Here is a 16,374-nt window from a genome sequence, read left to right on the forward strand (position 1 = left end):
AGCACCCAGCACTTGAAAAATGGTTCTTGAATGAATGGATGGATGGATGGATGGATGTCAATATGTAAGAGAGACATATTGCAAAATGCAGACTCGGTGGACAAATACTTATTGAGTACCCACTGTGCATCCCACTATGGTGCATGTTGGAATAAAAGGTAAACAAAACCAGGGACTCGCCTTGGACTAGGAAGTTTCTAAAATTACCAGTTCTGGCTGTGTCTCACTTTCTATGTCACACCTAATCATCTTCAGGATCGCATTTTAGATAAGGAATCCGTCCACTGCTTAAGCTTCAAGTAGGAAGTTCCGATCTACTCTCAGCAAAATTCGGAGTCACAAGTGCCCCAGTGCCAAACAGCTAAAAATTCCCCAAATGCTAGGCTTCCTGATATGATCTTAGGGGTTCCTGGTTGGGAAACCTCCGCAAGAATGGACAGCACGTCCACCAGAGGGTGCTGTGGGGGCAAATTTGTGCCGGGAGGGAGGCTTGACCAGTGACCCTCAGAGCCAGGTAGGCGTCTCGAGTAATTTTCATTCTTCCTGGCGTTTCCTTCCCAGCCCCTTGAACCGTCGCCGCCCCTCCTCCCATAGGTGGTTCCCCCTCAATAATTAGCCATTTTCAGGACCTCTAAAGAGCGCTGGCTTTGAAAAGACGCCCGACTTCTGTTCCTGACGCCCCGTGGCTCGGGCCACTCGGGTCACAGGCCGGGTCGCGCTGGGTGGGTGGGTGGGGACCTCCTGGGCGTCAGCGGCCGGGCGCCGCAGGGGCCGCGAAGGGGTTAACCCGGCGGGGGGGAGGGGAGGGGGCGCGGGCCGCGCCTGCGCTCTGCCGCCCTCCATTGTCTCCACGGCGGCGAGGAGCGCCGGCGAGCGCAGCCCGGGACCGAGCGGGGCGGAGCGGCTGGCGGGGCCGGCGGCGGCTGGAGCGAGAGCGCGACGCGACGCGACCGCGGCTTCCCGAGCTCCGCCTGGCCGCCCAGCGCCGCAGCCCGCCCGAGGCCTGGAGGGGTCCGGGCCGGCGTCCATGGTCGCGGCGTCCTGAGGCGGGGGACGCGCCCGGTGCCCCCAGCCCTCCTCCGCCTCCTCCTGTCCGGCGGGCGGCCTCCTCCGCCGCCTTCCTGCGCCCGCCCGCCGCCTCCCTCCCTCCTTCCCTGCGGCTCCCCCGGCTTTCGGGAGCCCGGGGGCGGCCTGTGGCGCGCCGAGCCCGCGCCGGACTGCGCTTCTTTGGACCTTGAGGGGAAACATGCGTTTGGCTTGGATCGTTTTAAATTCTTAGTTTGGGATCCCCGCCCGCCTGCCTCTTCCGCCCCGCGGGTTTTCTTTCCTTTTTTCTTTTTCTTTTTCTTTTTTTTTTCCTTTTTTTCCTCCCGGTCTCCTTTTTGACTCCCTCCCCCTTTATGCTCGCCCAACCCTCCCCCCGCTGCTGAGAAGTGGGGGAGGGTCTCGGCCTCCAGGTTCCCGCCCCACCGGGGCCCGGGCGAGCATGGGGGGCAAGCAGAGCACGGCGGCCCGTTCTCGGGGCCCCTTTCCGGGGGTCTCCACCGATGACAGCGCCGTGCCCCCGCCGGGAGGGGCGCCCCACTTTGGGCACTACCGGGCGGGCGGCGGGGCCATGGGGCTGCGCAGCCGCTCAGTCAGCTCGGTGGCGGGCATGGGCATGGACCCCAGCACGGCCGGGGGGGTGCCCTTTGGCCTCTACACCCCCGCCTCCCGGGGGACCGGCGACTCGGAGAGGGCGCCCGGCGGCGGAGGGTCTGCGTCCGACTCCACCTATGCCCATGGCAATGGTTACCAGGAGACCGGCGGCGGTCACCATAGAGACGGGATGCTGTACCTGGGCTCCCGAGCCTCGCTGGCGGATGCTCTACCTCTGCACATCGCACCCAGGTGGTTCAGCTCGCACAGTGGTGAGTCCGCGGGCGGTGGAGGCCTCGGAGGGTGGAGTGCAAGGGAGGGCGCGCCGGGGCGCCCCAAACCTTCGCGCGCGCTTGCGAAGATTGGGATGTGGAGTGCGCGACCTGGATCTGTCCGCCTTCCCTTTGGTTCCTGGGGATGAATGGGCTATCTACCCTTTAGAAAAGAGGCTTCCTGCGAGGCTGCGGAGCTGGGCGTTTTAGGACTTCAGGCGTTGGTTCACTTGTGGATGAGCAGAGTGAAACCTGCCCAATGAAGTCCCATGTATCGGCATCACCGTCCTCAGAGAGGAGATCTTGTCTGGCTTATAGCAAGTCGGCCTCGATGCTTCCTTTCTGTCACTGCAGCATTGTGCCTACCTTCCCGTTAACAGGGAGAGGGATCCGGTTTGACCAAGCGGTGTCTCCCAAACAAAGAGTGTGAAAAGAAAGAAAATTGGGGGCAAGTGTTGTTTGGATTAGGGCTCCCACTCTTGCTGAGAAAAGAGGGTGCCCAATTTTGCCACCCCGCTGGAGAGCTGTCTGAATTGTTTAAAATGGAGCAGCCGGAAGGCTGCTGCCATAGACAGGTGTGGCCTGCTGAATGGAGGGCCTAGCCAGGGAGCCTCCCTCTGAGGCTTTGCAGGACCAGGGCTCTGGTGGCGGGTGCTGTATGCATGCAGTAGGCTTGGCTGGGTGACTCTCACATCCCTCCATCTTTTTTCTTCCCTCCATGCCAAGTGCTAGGTCTTCCTGGTAATCTCTACCTTTTTGTCATGGGAGGTTGGACTTCATTGCCTGGATGTTGCTGGTGTGTTACCGGGGGAAGAGGGGGGATTCAGAAAATCTGGATGAATTCATTTTGTGAACTTCTGGTGACAGGCCAGCAAAAGGCTGGAGGAGGATTTCCCAGGCCCTGACTGGCAGGGCAGAAAAGGCACTGGCAAGAACTTCTGGAGGAAAACAGGTCTGTCTGCTCAGCTAACCTGAGAAGCCAGGTTAGGCTGCTAGAAAATTGGTCAAAAGGGGTGTGGGGCCGCTATTTGCTAATTGGCAAGTCAGTGTGAAGAAGTTAACATTTTCAGACTCTTTGGGAGAGTTAAACAAATCTAGATATTGTGTAGAAAGAAGATTGCCTTATGGAGGGTGTATCTATTGGAACACTGTTCTAGCTATTGTGGAATAGGGTAGACTTTTAAAATCTTTCTTATTTCTGGAAGTAGTCTGGCTTTTGTTTCGATTCTATGAACTTTAATTTGTGAAATAATTTTTGAAGGGGAATTAGTGACTAATTTAGAGTAACACTGGAAAGTGGCTTTTGAATTGCTAAAATGATATTTTAATTCTTTTTTTTTAAAGGTTTTATTTATTGGGGCACGTGGGTGGCTCAGTGGGTTAAAGTCTCTGCCTTCGGCTCAGGTCATGATCCCAGGGTCCTGGGATTGAGCCCCCGCATCAGGCTCTCTGCTCCGCAGGGAGCCTACTTCCTCCTCTCTCTCTCTCTGCCTGCCTCTCTGCCTACTTGTGGTCTCTGTCTGTCAAATAAATAAATAAAATCTTTAAAAAAAAAAAGATTTTATTTATTTATTTGACACAGAAATCACAAGTAGGCAGAGAGGCAGGCAGAGGGAGGGGAAAGCAGGCTCCCCACTGAGCAGAGAGCCCAACTCGGGGCTCCATCCCAAGATCCTGAGATCATGACCTGAGCCGAAGGCAGAGGCTTAACCCACTGAGCCACTCAGGCGCCCCAGGATTTTAATTCTTAAACGGACCTCTAGATACCATCCGAGCTTCCTTGATCTACATCAATCTCTGTCCTGAATAAGATGCAAGGTGTGACTGCTTTGGGCACTTTTAGACATTTGATCATTTTTAGACATCTTGAAATTAAAATTTTTTCTTATAAAATTAGGTCCAGAAAAAGGAAGCTCTATTTGTAAGATGACTGTGATTAACTTTTTAAAAGAACTGTCATTAGTATCCGATTTTAAACTGAAAAGCAGTGCATGATCGTTCTCTAAAATCATAGAATTTGTGTGTTGCAAAACACATGTAATCTTATGGATGCTTATCTGGGGAAGGAGTTCCCGTTTTGAAAATTTCTTAACTGTTTCTTACTAGACGCTTCTTTTTCCTTATTCCACCTGGTACCAGGTTCCATAATGGAGTTAGGAGCTTACAGTTGAATTCCAAAATTTCAGACTCCTCAACTGCGAAACCTGAGTTTAATTTTTTTCATCTAGCTGTGGTGAGGGTAGGAAGAGCCACAGAACCATGAGAATATAGGAAAAGCCGGGGCATAGTAATCCTTCTGGGATCAATATGAAAGTGTGTGTGAGGCTGCTCCTAATATTTTGGGTAATACATTCATTTTCCAAATTTTATATAGATATACATACACACTTTTTGAAAAGTAATCTTTATACCCAGTGTGGGGCTTCAACTCACGACCCCAAGATCGAGGCTCATGCTGTACTGACTGAGCTAGACAGGCCCCCTGGGTAATACATTTTTTTATAGGACTGTCCTTTTCTAACATTTTGAGCATACCTGGCCCTGCCCACTACATGCCTCCACAAAATTCCCAAATGCTCTTGGTGCAGGAGCGGGACACCATCCTGACTGACAACCACTTGTTCAGGGATTCATTCTTTTATTCAAATAAAATAATTAGTTTTTCCTTTGCAGTTCATTTACCATGAACCTTCACATTTCCAGTCTTCTGCACTGGTAGTTCTGTCTCACTTTCCGGAACAGGCCACAGGACCTTCCTTCCAGGACATCCCTTTCCTCTCTTGTTTATTGCTGTAAGAAGAGAAACTTGTTTCTATTTTGGAGCCTTTGAGTAAAGCCAAGCAGTTTTTGCTCCTGTGTCGTAAGAGTAAAGGATAAGGACTTTGGTGCACAATTGACTAGATGCCTAGAAGTTGATGGTATGTTGTTGCTTGTGTTTTTAAGGTGCTTTTGTAAATCTTCATGGGCACCGACAACAGTTGTCAGTGAAATAAGCAGGGGAGTTCAGGGTACACGAAGCTTCCTTGGAGGGAGAGAGCTGATGTTGTGTCTGGAGGTAAAATACTAGGGTCTCTGGCCCTCCTCAGAGTAGCTGTGACCTTGGGGAAGACACATCACCTCTCTTGAGCCTCGTCTTTGTTATTTTAAAAATAGACGTGTTAGTCTTTGGCAGCCAGCCTGGAAAGGTTATTCCCCAGGTCCCGTGAGGATACATAGCCATCACATTTGTCTTCTCTTGGTTCCTACGCTTCCCCAGGTTGTGAACCTTACACGCCCTGCTCCCTGTAATTGGCTTGCTTTCCCTTCCATTCTGTTTTTGGGTAGTTCTTTCTGATCCCTCATGACTCAGACTTAAATGCCTCCTTAGAGACGGCTCTTAAAATTTGCCTCCCTTCTCTGGATCTTTCCAGCCACTCACCTGTTACCTTAACAGCACTTCACACACTTTATAAGTATTTTATTTTATCTGTTTGCCTTTTCTATTTAGTTTGACTGATTTTTAAGTGTCATGAGAATAGGATTGGGCCTCTTGCTCACTACTGTATCGCTTGCACTGTGTGTGCCTGGCACAAATATTTGTCGAGGGAATGAATCTGAGTGCCTCCTGTCCATCATCTCATTTAATCAACCCTATAACTGTGAGGTAGGCGGTTTCGTCCCCATTTTACAGGTGAGGAAACAGAGATGTAGGGCAAGGTCAGGAGCAGACACAAGGTCAGATAGTGAAGAGGTGGCAGAGCTGGGGTTGGAATATAGGTCTGCTGATGTTAGAACCTGGGCTCGTAACCATTACACTGCACTGCCTCCCATCCCAGAACACCAGGAAGCTGGCTAGTGTCCTGGAAATCATGCTGGCCGGCGAGCCAGAGCACTAGGCTCATCTGCTGGTTGGGCTATCAAATAACGGCCTGACTTGTGACCATGGGCACGTGACTCATTTAACCTCAGAGGCGCTGTTTTCTCACCTGGAACATGGTGGTAATGCCTGTCCTGCTTACCTCTCAGAGTCGTCGGGGGTGGAGGGGTCTCATGAGCTAGTGTTTACAAAAGCCAAATAGCAGACGTAAGCAAAGTGTGGGGGGGGGTTCCTGTAGGGGCACTTCTACAGTTCTCTGCCTTCTTTCCTCCGAGCAGAAGGTGCTAGGCAGGGAGATTGAGAACTGTGTGAACTGTTTCCCCAAAATGGAAGCTACTGCTCTCTGCTGAAACCTGACCTACATTGGCGGGCCGTTGATAATAATGAAGACTGTCGAGAAGAGCTGTTTTAGAAGATGAGAGTTAGTGTCTCTTCCTTTCCACTTTAAAGTGTCAATTTTGCTATAAGGTGTTTAACCTCCAGATGGTCTTCTGCGTGATGTTCTGGAGATCTGGTTCTCAGAACATGGATTTCTGGGGCGTCTGGGTGGCTCAGTTGGTTAAGTGTCTGCCTTCGGCTCAGGTCCTGGGATCAAAAAAATCTAAACTGTTCTCTGTTGTCCCCAAGTCATCAGCGGGGCTGATAGAAGGTAACTTTTGCTAAGTCTTGGACCAAGCTGGCAGGACATCTCCTGGATTCTATTTGCTGCCATTCTAGGATTCTCAGGTGATTTAATTGTCTCCTCTTAAATAATTTAAACAGTTGCCAATTCCATTGGAGGGGATCAGAAAGCCTCTCTGTGCTTCACCATGGATGTGCTAGAGGTAATGGTCCTTTACATGGCTTCTGGGGAAGGAAAAGCATTCTGTGGTCTTCAGAGAGCAAGATGGGTCTCCTACCCTGCAAAAGTTCTATTCTTAATGAAAATCTTTCTGTACAGCGGAGTTTATAGTTCTCTGTTACTATGAGGGCTTATTTTCTACAAAATAAAAATTTAAAAAGTTCCCTTGAGAAGCTGATAATTCCTTGAAGGTCACAGTTCACTCTTCCTCATTGGGGTTTGAAAGGTGTTGCAAGAAACAGTGGCTTGGCTCTTAAAGTGTTTGTTTTATGGGATGTGTGCATTTAGCTACTAAATAAAGACACACCCCAAATATGTCATAAGGAGTACTCTGAGCCAGGCCGTGCTGCACCAAGGAAATGCAATTCTAGTTCCTTTTGAGAAAAGAAACCTGCTTTGTATTGTACAAATGTGATACTCAACACAAGCTTCTAGGGCACTCATATTTTAGTAAATCTGATTATAAAACTAAACATCAATTTCAACAGTTCCAAAATTAGAAGAAACTTCATAGAGAAGTGGTTGTAACAGACAGACTAGTCTTGTGCCTGCTAACCCTTAAGTAGGGTGCTTCTAGTGATCGTGGGTCATTGAAGCTATAGTTCTAGAATCCTAAAGATAGCTCCAAGCCTAAATCCTAATCCCAGTCAGGGATTTAGAATGCTGGAGGAATTTAAATTACCATCTCTTTCTTTTCTAAGCGTTGTCATGGCCTAATCTGTATCAGATCATCCCTAGTGATTATTAGTGTACAGAAGGCATTTGTCATAGAACCAGCAGTTTTCACTTCTGAATCTTATTTTCTCATAAGGTCAGAGGTTTATCCTTGAATGCAACACATGGGTTCCTGGTTTTGGTAGTTGAGGAGTAAGTTTTGGGTATGAATGAATAACCTGAAAACCAGTTACAACCCTCAAGTGTGAAGCAGATAAGGAGCTAAGTTTAATCTTAAAGCAGCAGCTAGGGGTAGCTTCTGGACCGAAGAGACTGTTTACCCCGAAATCTCCCTGGAGTTGTTAGAACTGAGAGTGCAGCCTTCCTCTGCTGGAATTAAAAAGGAAGGGGGAATTCACCGGCTCTCTATAAACACCACGTTAAAGGAGGGCATGATAAGAATTTACAGCGCACTCTTTGGATCTATAACAAGGAGGCAGAAGCAAGAGCTCTCTTGATTTCTGTGAATGGTTCAAGGGGTTTTCAATCTTGACGGCCCCCATATTCTCTGGGGGGCTTGTTAACAATGCAGATGACTGGACCTCACTCCCAGAATTCAGTAGAGCTAAGGAGACACTGAAGAAGCTGAACTTGGAACAAATGATTCTGAAAATTCTCATCCCAAACAAAAAAAAGAAGTCTGAATGCTTTTCGGTGCACTCATTAGTGTTATTTTCAGTATTACTAAACGAATCAAGTGTCTCCAAAGCAGGATCCATACAGATCTTCCTTTCAGCTGCTCCAGAGGCTGGATTCACCCAGCAAGAGCATTGCTCATGGTTTGATGTTTTTCTTTTACATGGAACTGAGCATTTTTCTCCCAGAGATAGGCCTGAGCCCATCTGCCTTGGTCCTGAGAATTGAAGTTGCTCAGAACAGAAGGTAATTGTGGCAGTGTCCCTTCTCCTTCTGTGCTTGCCTTCCCCCTGATTTTTCTCCTAAGGCACAGCTGCCTTTGGCTGCTTGTGCTACAGAAGGGCTTGCTGAGCTAGATCCTCTTTTATGTGGCCCCAGCCAGCAGCTAGAGAAGATCCTCGAATGAATCCAGACTTTAAATGGACAAAATACCTACTTTTCCTTTTTTCCTGGAGACCCAAAACTCTGAGACCTTTTGAGTGTGTGTATGGAAATCTGTTGAGCCAAGACATTCATTTATTCAGCTGCCAGTCACTGAGTGTCTCCAGTATCCTAGGACTTGTGTGAGGTGCGGGGAATATATTTTTAATATAAGGGTGATTAACATTACTTTGTTCTTTCTAAGAATTTTGCTTCCTTACTCCTTAAGAGAGAGTCGGAATCTTGCAGCTTAAGGGGAGATTTTTACCTTCTCCATCAGTTCTTCTGTTGAACAAACAAATTCAAGGTTTCGTCTCTGAGGCTGCTCTGTGGATGGTGTTTGCTCCCTGCTCTTCACGGACAGTCTTCATTCTTTCCTTAACCCTGTTTCTGGGCTGGAGCAGGTGATTTTTCTTTGTGGTTGCAGCCCAGTGCGTGTTAAGAAATTCCTCATGTAGCCTCATACAAGTGGTCCTGTATCTTCTCAGTGAGAACATCTAAAGGAAAAACTGTTTTTGCAAACTCTTCGTGTGTACCTCTGGCTTTGGTGTCTTTGTCATCCCTAGAGCCACATTTCTTTTTGGTCATTGAACACGGTTTTCTAGAAGCATGATCCACCACTTTAGTAATCTTGTCTCTGTAAAATTTATCCCAAGCCACAAATACCCATAAGGAAATATGAGGAACGGTTTTTCCCCTTGGTCTTGTATGTCTCTGAGCTCCACAACGTTGACACTTAGTGCTGTTTTCGGTGATTTTTATTTTTATTTTTAAAGATTTTATTTATTCCTTTGAGAGAGAGAGAGTGAAACAGACAGAGTGAGAGAGCATGAGAGGGGAGGTCAGAGAAGAGGCAGACTCCCCATGGAGCTGGGATCCCCGTGTGGGACCTGATCCCTGAACTCCAGGATCAAGACCTGAGCTCAAGGCAGTCACTTAACCAACTGAGCCACCCAGGTGCCCTTTAAGTGATTTTTAAAGCTTTGCTTATGATGTGATGGCCATCGTTGGTGCCGGAAACGTCCTCCCTGCCTCCCCCGAATAATTATTAAATGTGTGTTATTTTTGAGTTTGGGGGTGGTTTTTTTTTTTTCTGAAAATAAAGGGTTTGAAAGAATGTTCCCTGCTCAGAGATTTAATATGGGCTTTGGCTGTAGGATGATACCTTCATTTTTGGAGAAACCTCACTTTATATTTAGGAATATGTAGTCATCTTGATCTTAGTGAATCAGGTTTGTCATAGCTTGGCTCCAGCTGTCTTGTTGGTAGTACCCTTTAGCCCCCTAAAAAGTATGATTAAAGAAGCCATTGCTTCACATGGAGTCGTTCTGAAATTGGTCCGCTTTGCCGTACAGTATCTCTTAAGGTCAAAATTTATTTGTTAGCATGTGGGAGAAACTTACATCTGGAGTCTTCCAGATGATCTGGGCAGAGGGAGGAGAACCCAAGACCCTAGACCCCAGCTGTTTTGGTCACTTTGCCCATATTTCTCAACTCTTTGAAGATGTTTTCATTTGATTCCTCTCCAGTAACCCTTTTTTTTCCCTGCTAACAGGGTGCTTTTCCTTAGGGAGAGTCATTAGAATTCTTTTATCCCGATGTCTGCCTGAGTACTCTGGGAATCCTACAAGGATTTGAGGGAGTCCTTGGGATTCCAGCCCAAACCAATGAAGTACTTGCCTACCATAAATACAAATTAGCTTTTTGTGATATGGTTCTATTCTGTTTAGATAATTTACACGTTTAATGCCTTGTAAAATATAATGCTATCTAAGACAGCTTTTCAGAGAAACTCTGTTTTGACACCACTCACTACGGTAACGCATCACCACATACCCCATGTACACCATATATTATTAGATTTCCGCCGTCCTGGTCACATGTGGCTGCAGTAGTCATACCATTGCAGCCAGCTGCCCTGGGGAACTATGGCAAGTCTCATACCTCTGATGAGGGCTGGTTTACACTCGCTGAACAAGCCCAGCCTTGTTGACTGTATTTAATCCGTCTATTCCCTACCTCTTCCCTCAGCCCAGAGGCCAAGTGCAACATGAAAGGATAGTGAATCTGAACATCTCCAGTATTTTGAGGTATAGGGATCGCCTATGAAGTGGCAGGCCTTTGAGAAATAGTATTATGAGCTGTTCTGTTTTTGCTGTGGCTTTAGAAAACCTTTGGATTCTTCTACTGAAAATTTGTTTAAAAAAAAAAATCTTTTTAATGAAATAGTGACTCACAAAGCAGCCACTCCTTCTCATAATAGCATTTCTCACCAGGGGAATTTTTGGTAGCTGTTGGGGGAGGGATTTGAGTAGGTTGTGGATGATAAATCCCTGGGTGGAACATAACCAGAGGCTGCCATGTCAGAACTCTGGTGCTTTCCATGCTAACAGTGAGCCCTGAATTCAGAGTGCAGGACAGCAGAATAGAATGGGGAAGGCCTGTGCCCAGTGAATTGCCACAGTAGCATGACCAATGAGATTGGAGTCGAACATTCAAACTCAGTTCATTAAAACACCGTTGTCGTGTAAGAGGATCATGAAACTGAGGCCTTGGGTGAGAGGGCCTGAGGCCCCTTAGGGGAGGAGCATCACATTTCTGGATTAAGGGATGGCTGTGGACCTAATGATGACAATAAAAGAGTCAGGAATATGCCTTCTTTTTCCATAGTGTGAAATGGTGGCCTGGTGCTTGGCGCTGACTGTGGGACTACTTTACAAGGAGACAATTCAAACAAGGTCATCTGTGCTCTGAAGGTTTTAGGTCCTAATAAAGCCTTTACAGGGACACCCAAAGTGAACACATGACCCGTCCAGCCTCTGTAGGATGGTGAAAAGGAAATGTTAGGGATAGTAAGAGTTTAGAACACACCAGGATTATGCTGTCTACATCCAAAATGCTGTCCTCAACCCCTCTGGCCGCCCAAACCAGAGCTTTAACTGTTCCCAACTTCAGTGACCTACAACTCCTCAGTCCTCGCGTCTGAACCACAGTCTTATGTAAGCTACAGACAGAGGAAAGTCTGAAAGGTTATTACAACCGTGTTAAGATTTGCTTTCCTTTGGAAAGTCGTGGCTGTCTCCACTCCGTGTTTTCCTGGCTTTGTACTTTTCTTCAAAGCCTCTTCCCAGTTCCAAGGCCCCAGAGCTCAATAAAGGGGAACAGGAAGTCAGCATTTAATGCCCAAGAGCCAGCAATAACTAATAGAGAAAAGGGCACAAACAAGGGACTCAGAGGGGGTTTTCTGGGCCTGAAAGCTCTCAGGCCTGTAGGATTATAGACCCATCCCTCGGAGATGACTTTGACCAGGCCTTCAAACAAGGAAAGAGTAAGAGGAACCTCTACTCTAAGAGGACTTTTTCTTGGGTAATATAGTGGAGACTCCACATTTTTTTTTAAAAGATTTTATTTATCACAAGTAGGCAGAGAGGCAGGGGGAAGCAGGCCTCCCTGCCAAGCAGAGAGCCCAATGCGCGGCTCGATCCCAGGACCCTAGGACCATGACCTGAGCGGAAGGCAGAGGCTTTAACCCACTGAGCCACCCAGGCGCCCTGGAAACTCCACATTTTTAATTGATGTCATAATTGCAAAGTATCTTTTGCCTAAGGAGTTCAAAGCAGTGAAGGAAAAAGTGATGGTCACTTTTTTAAAATTAAGTTTTTAATTTTAATTCCAGTATAGTTAACATACAGTGTTAAATTAGTCTCAGAGATGCAATATATACAATATATACAATTCAATATATATAATACACAATTCAACAGTTCTCTATATAACCCAGTGTCCATCACTGATAGGTGTACTCTGAACTCCCAGCACCTATTTCCTGCATCCCCCCACCACCTGCCCTCTGGCAACCATCACTTTGTTCTCTGTAGTTAAGAGTCTCGGGTGCCTGGGTGGCTCAGTGGGTTAAAGTCTCTGCCGTCGGCTCAGGTCATGATCTCAGGGTCCTGGGATCGAGCCCCACATAGGGCTCTCTGCTCAGCAGGAGCCTGCTCCCCCCCCCCTTCTTTGCCTGCCTCTCTGCCTACTTGTGATCTCTGTCTGTCAAATAAATAAATAAAATCTTTAAAAAAAAAGTCTTCCTTGGTTTGCCTCTCTTTTTTTTTCCTCATTTGTTTTGTTTCTTAAATTCCACATATGAGTGGAATCATGTGGTATTTGTCTTTCTCTGACTGACGTATTTCATTTAGCATTATACTGTCTCGCTCCATCAGTGACATTGCAAATGGCAAGCTTTCATTCTTTTTTATGGCTGAGTAATATTCCATTGTATGTATACACCACATCTTCTTTATCTGTTCAGCTATTGGTGGATTCTTGGGTTGCTTGTCGTTTAGCTATTGTAGATGATGCTGTAGTAAACATAGAGATACATGTATCCCTTTATGAATTATCGTTTTTGTACTTTTGGGGTAGATACCCAGTAATGTGATTATTGGGTTATAGGGTAGTTCATTTTTAACTTTTTACATTTTGCTTATTTAAGTGATCTATACACTCCCAAGTAGGCTCCAACTCACGACTCTGAGAATCAGGTCTTTTGACTGAGCCAGCTGGGTATCCCTTTATGTGCCTATTTTTATGCCAGTACCATACTGTTTTGATTACTACAGCTTTGTATTATAACTTGAAGTCTGGAATTGTGAGGGGTTTTTTTTGTTTTTGTTTTTGTTTTCAAGATTGCTTTGGATATTTGGGGTCTTTTTGGTTCCATACAAATTTTAGGATTGTTTTTACTAGCAATAGTTGTTCTTCCAACCCGTGAGCATGAAATGTCTTTCCATTTCTTATCGTCCTTCTGAATTTCTTTCATCAGTGTTTTACAGTTTTCAGAGTGCAGGTCTTTCACATCTTTGGTTAATTTTATTCCTAGATATCTTATTGTTTTTGGTGCAATTATAAATGAAATTGTTTTCTTAATTTCACTTTCTGCTGCTTCATTATTAACATATAGGAATGCAACAGATTTCTGTACATTGATTTTTGTATCTTGCCACTTACTAAATTATCGATTCTAGTAGTTTTTTGGATTTTCCATATATAGTATGATGTCATCTGCAAGTAGTTGAGCTTTTACTTCTTCCTAACCAGTTTCAATGCCTTTTGTTTCCTTTGATTATCTAATTGCTGTGACTAGGACTTCCAGTACTATGTTGGATAAAACTGGTGAAAGTGGACATCCTTGTCTTGTTCTTGACCTTAGGGCAAGAGTTCTTAGATTTCCCCATTCAGTACGATGTTAACTGTGGGGTTTTCATACATAAGACTTTTATAATGTTAAGGTATGTTCCCTCTATACCTACTTTGTTGATGGTTTTTATTACAAATGGATGTTTTACTTTATCAAAATTTTTCTGCAAGGCAGTGATCACTTGCCTTTTTTTTTAAGACTTTTATTTATTCATTTGATACACAGAGAGAGCACAAGCAGATAGAGAGACAGAGAGAGGAAGAAACAGACTCCTCAAGCCTGATGTAGGGCTTAATCGCAGGACCCCAGGATCATGACCTGAGCCGAAATCAGACACTTAACTGACTGAGCCACGCAGGCGCCCCGATCACTTTCATAAAATATCATGAATTACTTGCCCACCTTCTTTTCTTCGGGGTACATCTTGTCATAGGATCCAGACTGGAGCTTGACCCTTCCTTCTCCTGTCTGTTTACTTATATTAAATGAACTCTAAAGTTTCTGTCCTATGATTGCAAAATGGAAAAGTCACAGGATTTTATACTATCTCAATTTTTGGCTTCACTTGCACATTTCAGGAGATCAGATACTAGTATGACTGAATAGGAGCTCTGATGTCTTGGAATCTTTTCCAAAATAACTATTGTAGGCATTCAAAAGAGATAATGTTTTTACCTACCAAACAGATTAATAAATAAATAAACCATTATAGATGAAATTGCATAAATCCCACCCCATTCCTATATTTTTTTCTTCCCTCCCTAAAGGTATTCACTGCCTGACTCTCCTGTTCTTCATCCTCTCCATATATTCTTTATTTCAGGTTTCTGCTAAAACAATATTCATTTAATTCATATAAACATTATCATAATGACTCTATCCTTTTATATCCATATATATAATGGAGATACATATATATATATCCCCAAATGAGTTTGAGATCTGTCAGTACCTCATCATAGTACTTATTGCTTATGTTGACACATTCATTTTCACTATTGTATTCTGTTGTATGACTGACTCTACCACAAATATCACCATTTCTCAATCCATTCTTTTACAATGGGTATTAAAGTTATTTTCAGTTGCTTTGAGAATTTTTTCAGTTTCTTTACATTCTTTTACATTCTTTACATTTCTTTTCAGTTTCTTTTGAGTGAGAGTGTTTTTTTAGGGTACATCCTTAGTTGTGAAATAGCTGGGCCAGAGGTATATATATCTTCAGCTTTTAGAGAGATAGTGCCCACTGGCTCTCCAATATGCTTGTACCAGTTTTCATTCCCCAAAATAGCATATTTTCACTTCCTCCGTGCCCCTTGCCAAAACTTCATTATCATCATACTTTAATTTTTGGCAAGCTCTGGTGGGTATGAAATGGAATACCACTGTGATTTTGTTATTTATGTATTTGATAAGGTTCATTTACATATAATTAATATATTAATATCATATATTTAAATGTTTTCTTCTATGAAATGCTTGTTCATGTCTTTTACCCAGATTTATGTTGAATCTTTCATCCTTTTGACTAGTTTGTATGAATTTGTGTTTTTGTTTTGTTTCCAGACAATTATTATTTGTTGTCATATGTAATGCAGATGGATTCTCCCAGTGTGTGGCTTCTCTCTTTATTCTTTTTGTGATTTGTTACAGTTAACTTAATTGTGTAATTGAATATTCCACTGTTTTTCCTTACACCATATGCATTTTGTGTCTTAAGAAAGATTTTCTTTGCCTGAGGTCATAAAGATATTGTCTTACATTTTCATCTAAAAGTTTTTAACTTTTGCCTTTCACATTTAAGTCCTTAATCCCTGGAGAATTAAATTGTTTGAATGGAGTAGGGTGAGGATATCTTTCTTTTCCGTATGACTACTAGCTCTCCCAGCAGCAAGTGAAGAATGGTGAGGTTCTTCCCTACTGATTTGCAAAGCCCCCTCCGACATATATCAAGTTTCCTTCCAGGCCTGTATTTGTTCCTGGGCTTTTTGTTCTGTTCCATTGGTCAATTTGTCTACCCTTGTGCTAACACTTACTTAATTACTGTAGTTTTGTCTTGCTGTGTGGAAGGGCACATCCTTTCATCTTGTTATTCTTTTTCAAAGCTGTGTTGTCTAAGTGAAGCTTTCTAGGGGACAAATAAGGGAATCAGGATAGAATAAACAAAATGAAGTACAGAGTGCTAGGAACTGCTCTGTTTATAGCTGGTGTTCTTAATGACAGGACATCTGGCAAACTGACCCTAATGGGCAGTTTCAAATTTTTTCCCTTACTATGTTGTACAAACAATAACATTTCCCTGTGTCTTTGTATTGCAAACAGCAGAATAAACAGTTCTTTCTGTATGTTACAGACAACAACAATAAAAACAACAGAAACCGGTTAGCTATTTTTGGCACTTAATGCTCCCAGAATCAGCTTTGTCAACTTCTATGGGGGAAAAGCCATTAGAATATTTATTGGAATTACATTGAGTTTCTCAGTTGCCATCTTTATAAATTTGAGTCTACCTATGAACCTGATGGGAATGGGTTTGTAGATACAATAGAATTTTTAAATATTTTTTAAAGCTTTGAAATAATTTCAGATTTACAGAAAAGGTGCAAAATTTGCACAAAGAAATATTGCATTTGTGTCACCCAGAATCCTCGGATGTTACTAGGAAGTCATAAATAATTGAATGTCCAATTCAATTGGATAAAAATGTCCAGTGACTCTGTAAAGTAGCTTAAGATGTTAATGAAACTTCTCAAATATAAGGGGCCTACGTTGACCTTCTCCTAGAAATGGAAAAACCACA

At 44.4% G+C, this 16,374-nt stretch overlaps 1 protein-coding gene across 3 annotated transcripts in view; it reads left to right on the forward strand.

Moving 5' to 3' along the window:
* The first annotated feature begins 904 nt into the window (after positions 1-904).
* The window catches only part of ZNRF1 (zinc and ring finger 1), a 115,963-nt gene continuing 100,493 nt past the window's right edge, over positions 905-16,374 (forward strand). For 2 of the 3 annotated variants that reach the window (XM_004754001.2, XM_004754000.3), the window contains exon 1: positions 905-1,910. In XM_004754001.2, the coding sequence (XP_004754058.1) occupies positions 1,487-1,910 (424 nt within the window). In that variant the 5' untranslated portion in view covers positions 905-1,486. The remainder of the gene's footprint in view (positions 1,911-16,374) is intronic. The other variant, XR_006605610.1, reaches the window with a different exon arrangement.

The sequence above is a fragment of the Mustela putorius genome, unplaced genomic scaffold (assembly GCF_011764305.1).
Source record: "Mustela putorius furo isolate JIRA1106 unplaced genomic scaffold, ASM1176430v1.1 tig00000174_pilon_pilon_pilon, whole genome shotgun sequence".
Taxonomy (NCBI): domain Eukaryota; kingdom Metazoa; phylum Chordata; class Mammalia; order Carnivora; family Mustelidae; genus Mustela; species Mustela putorius.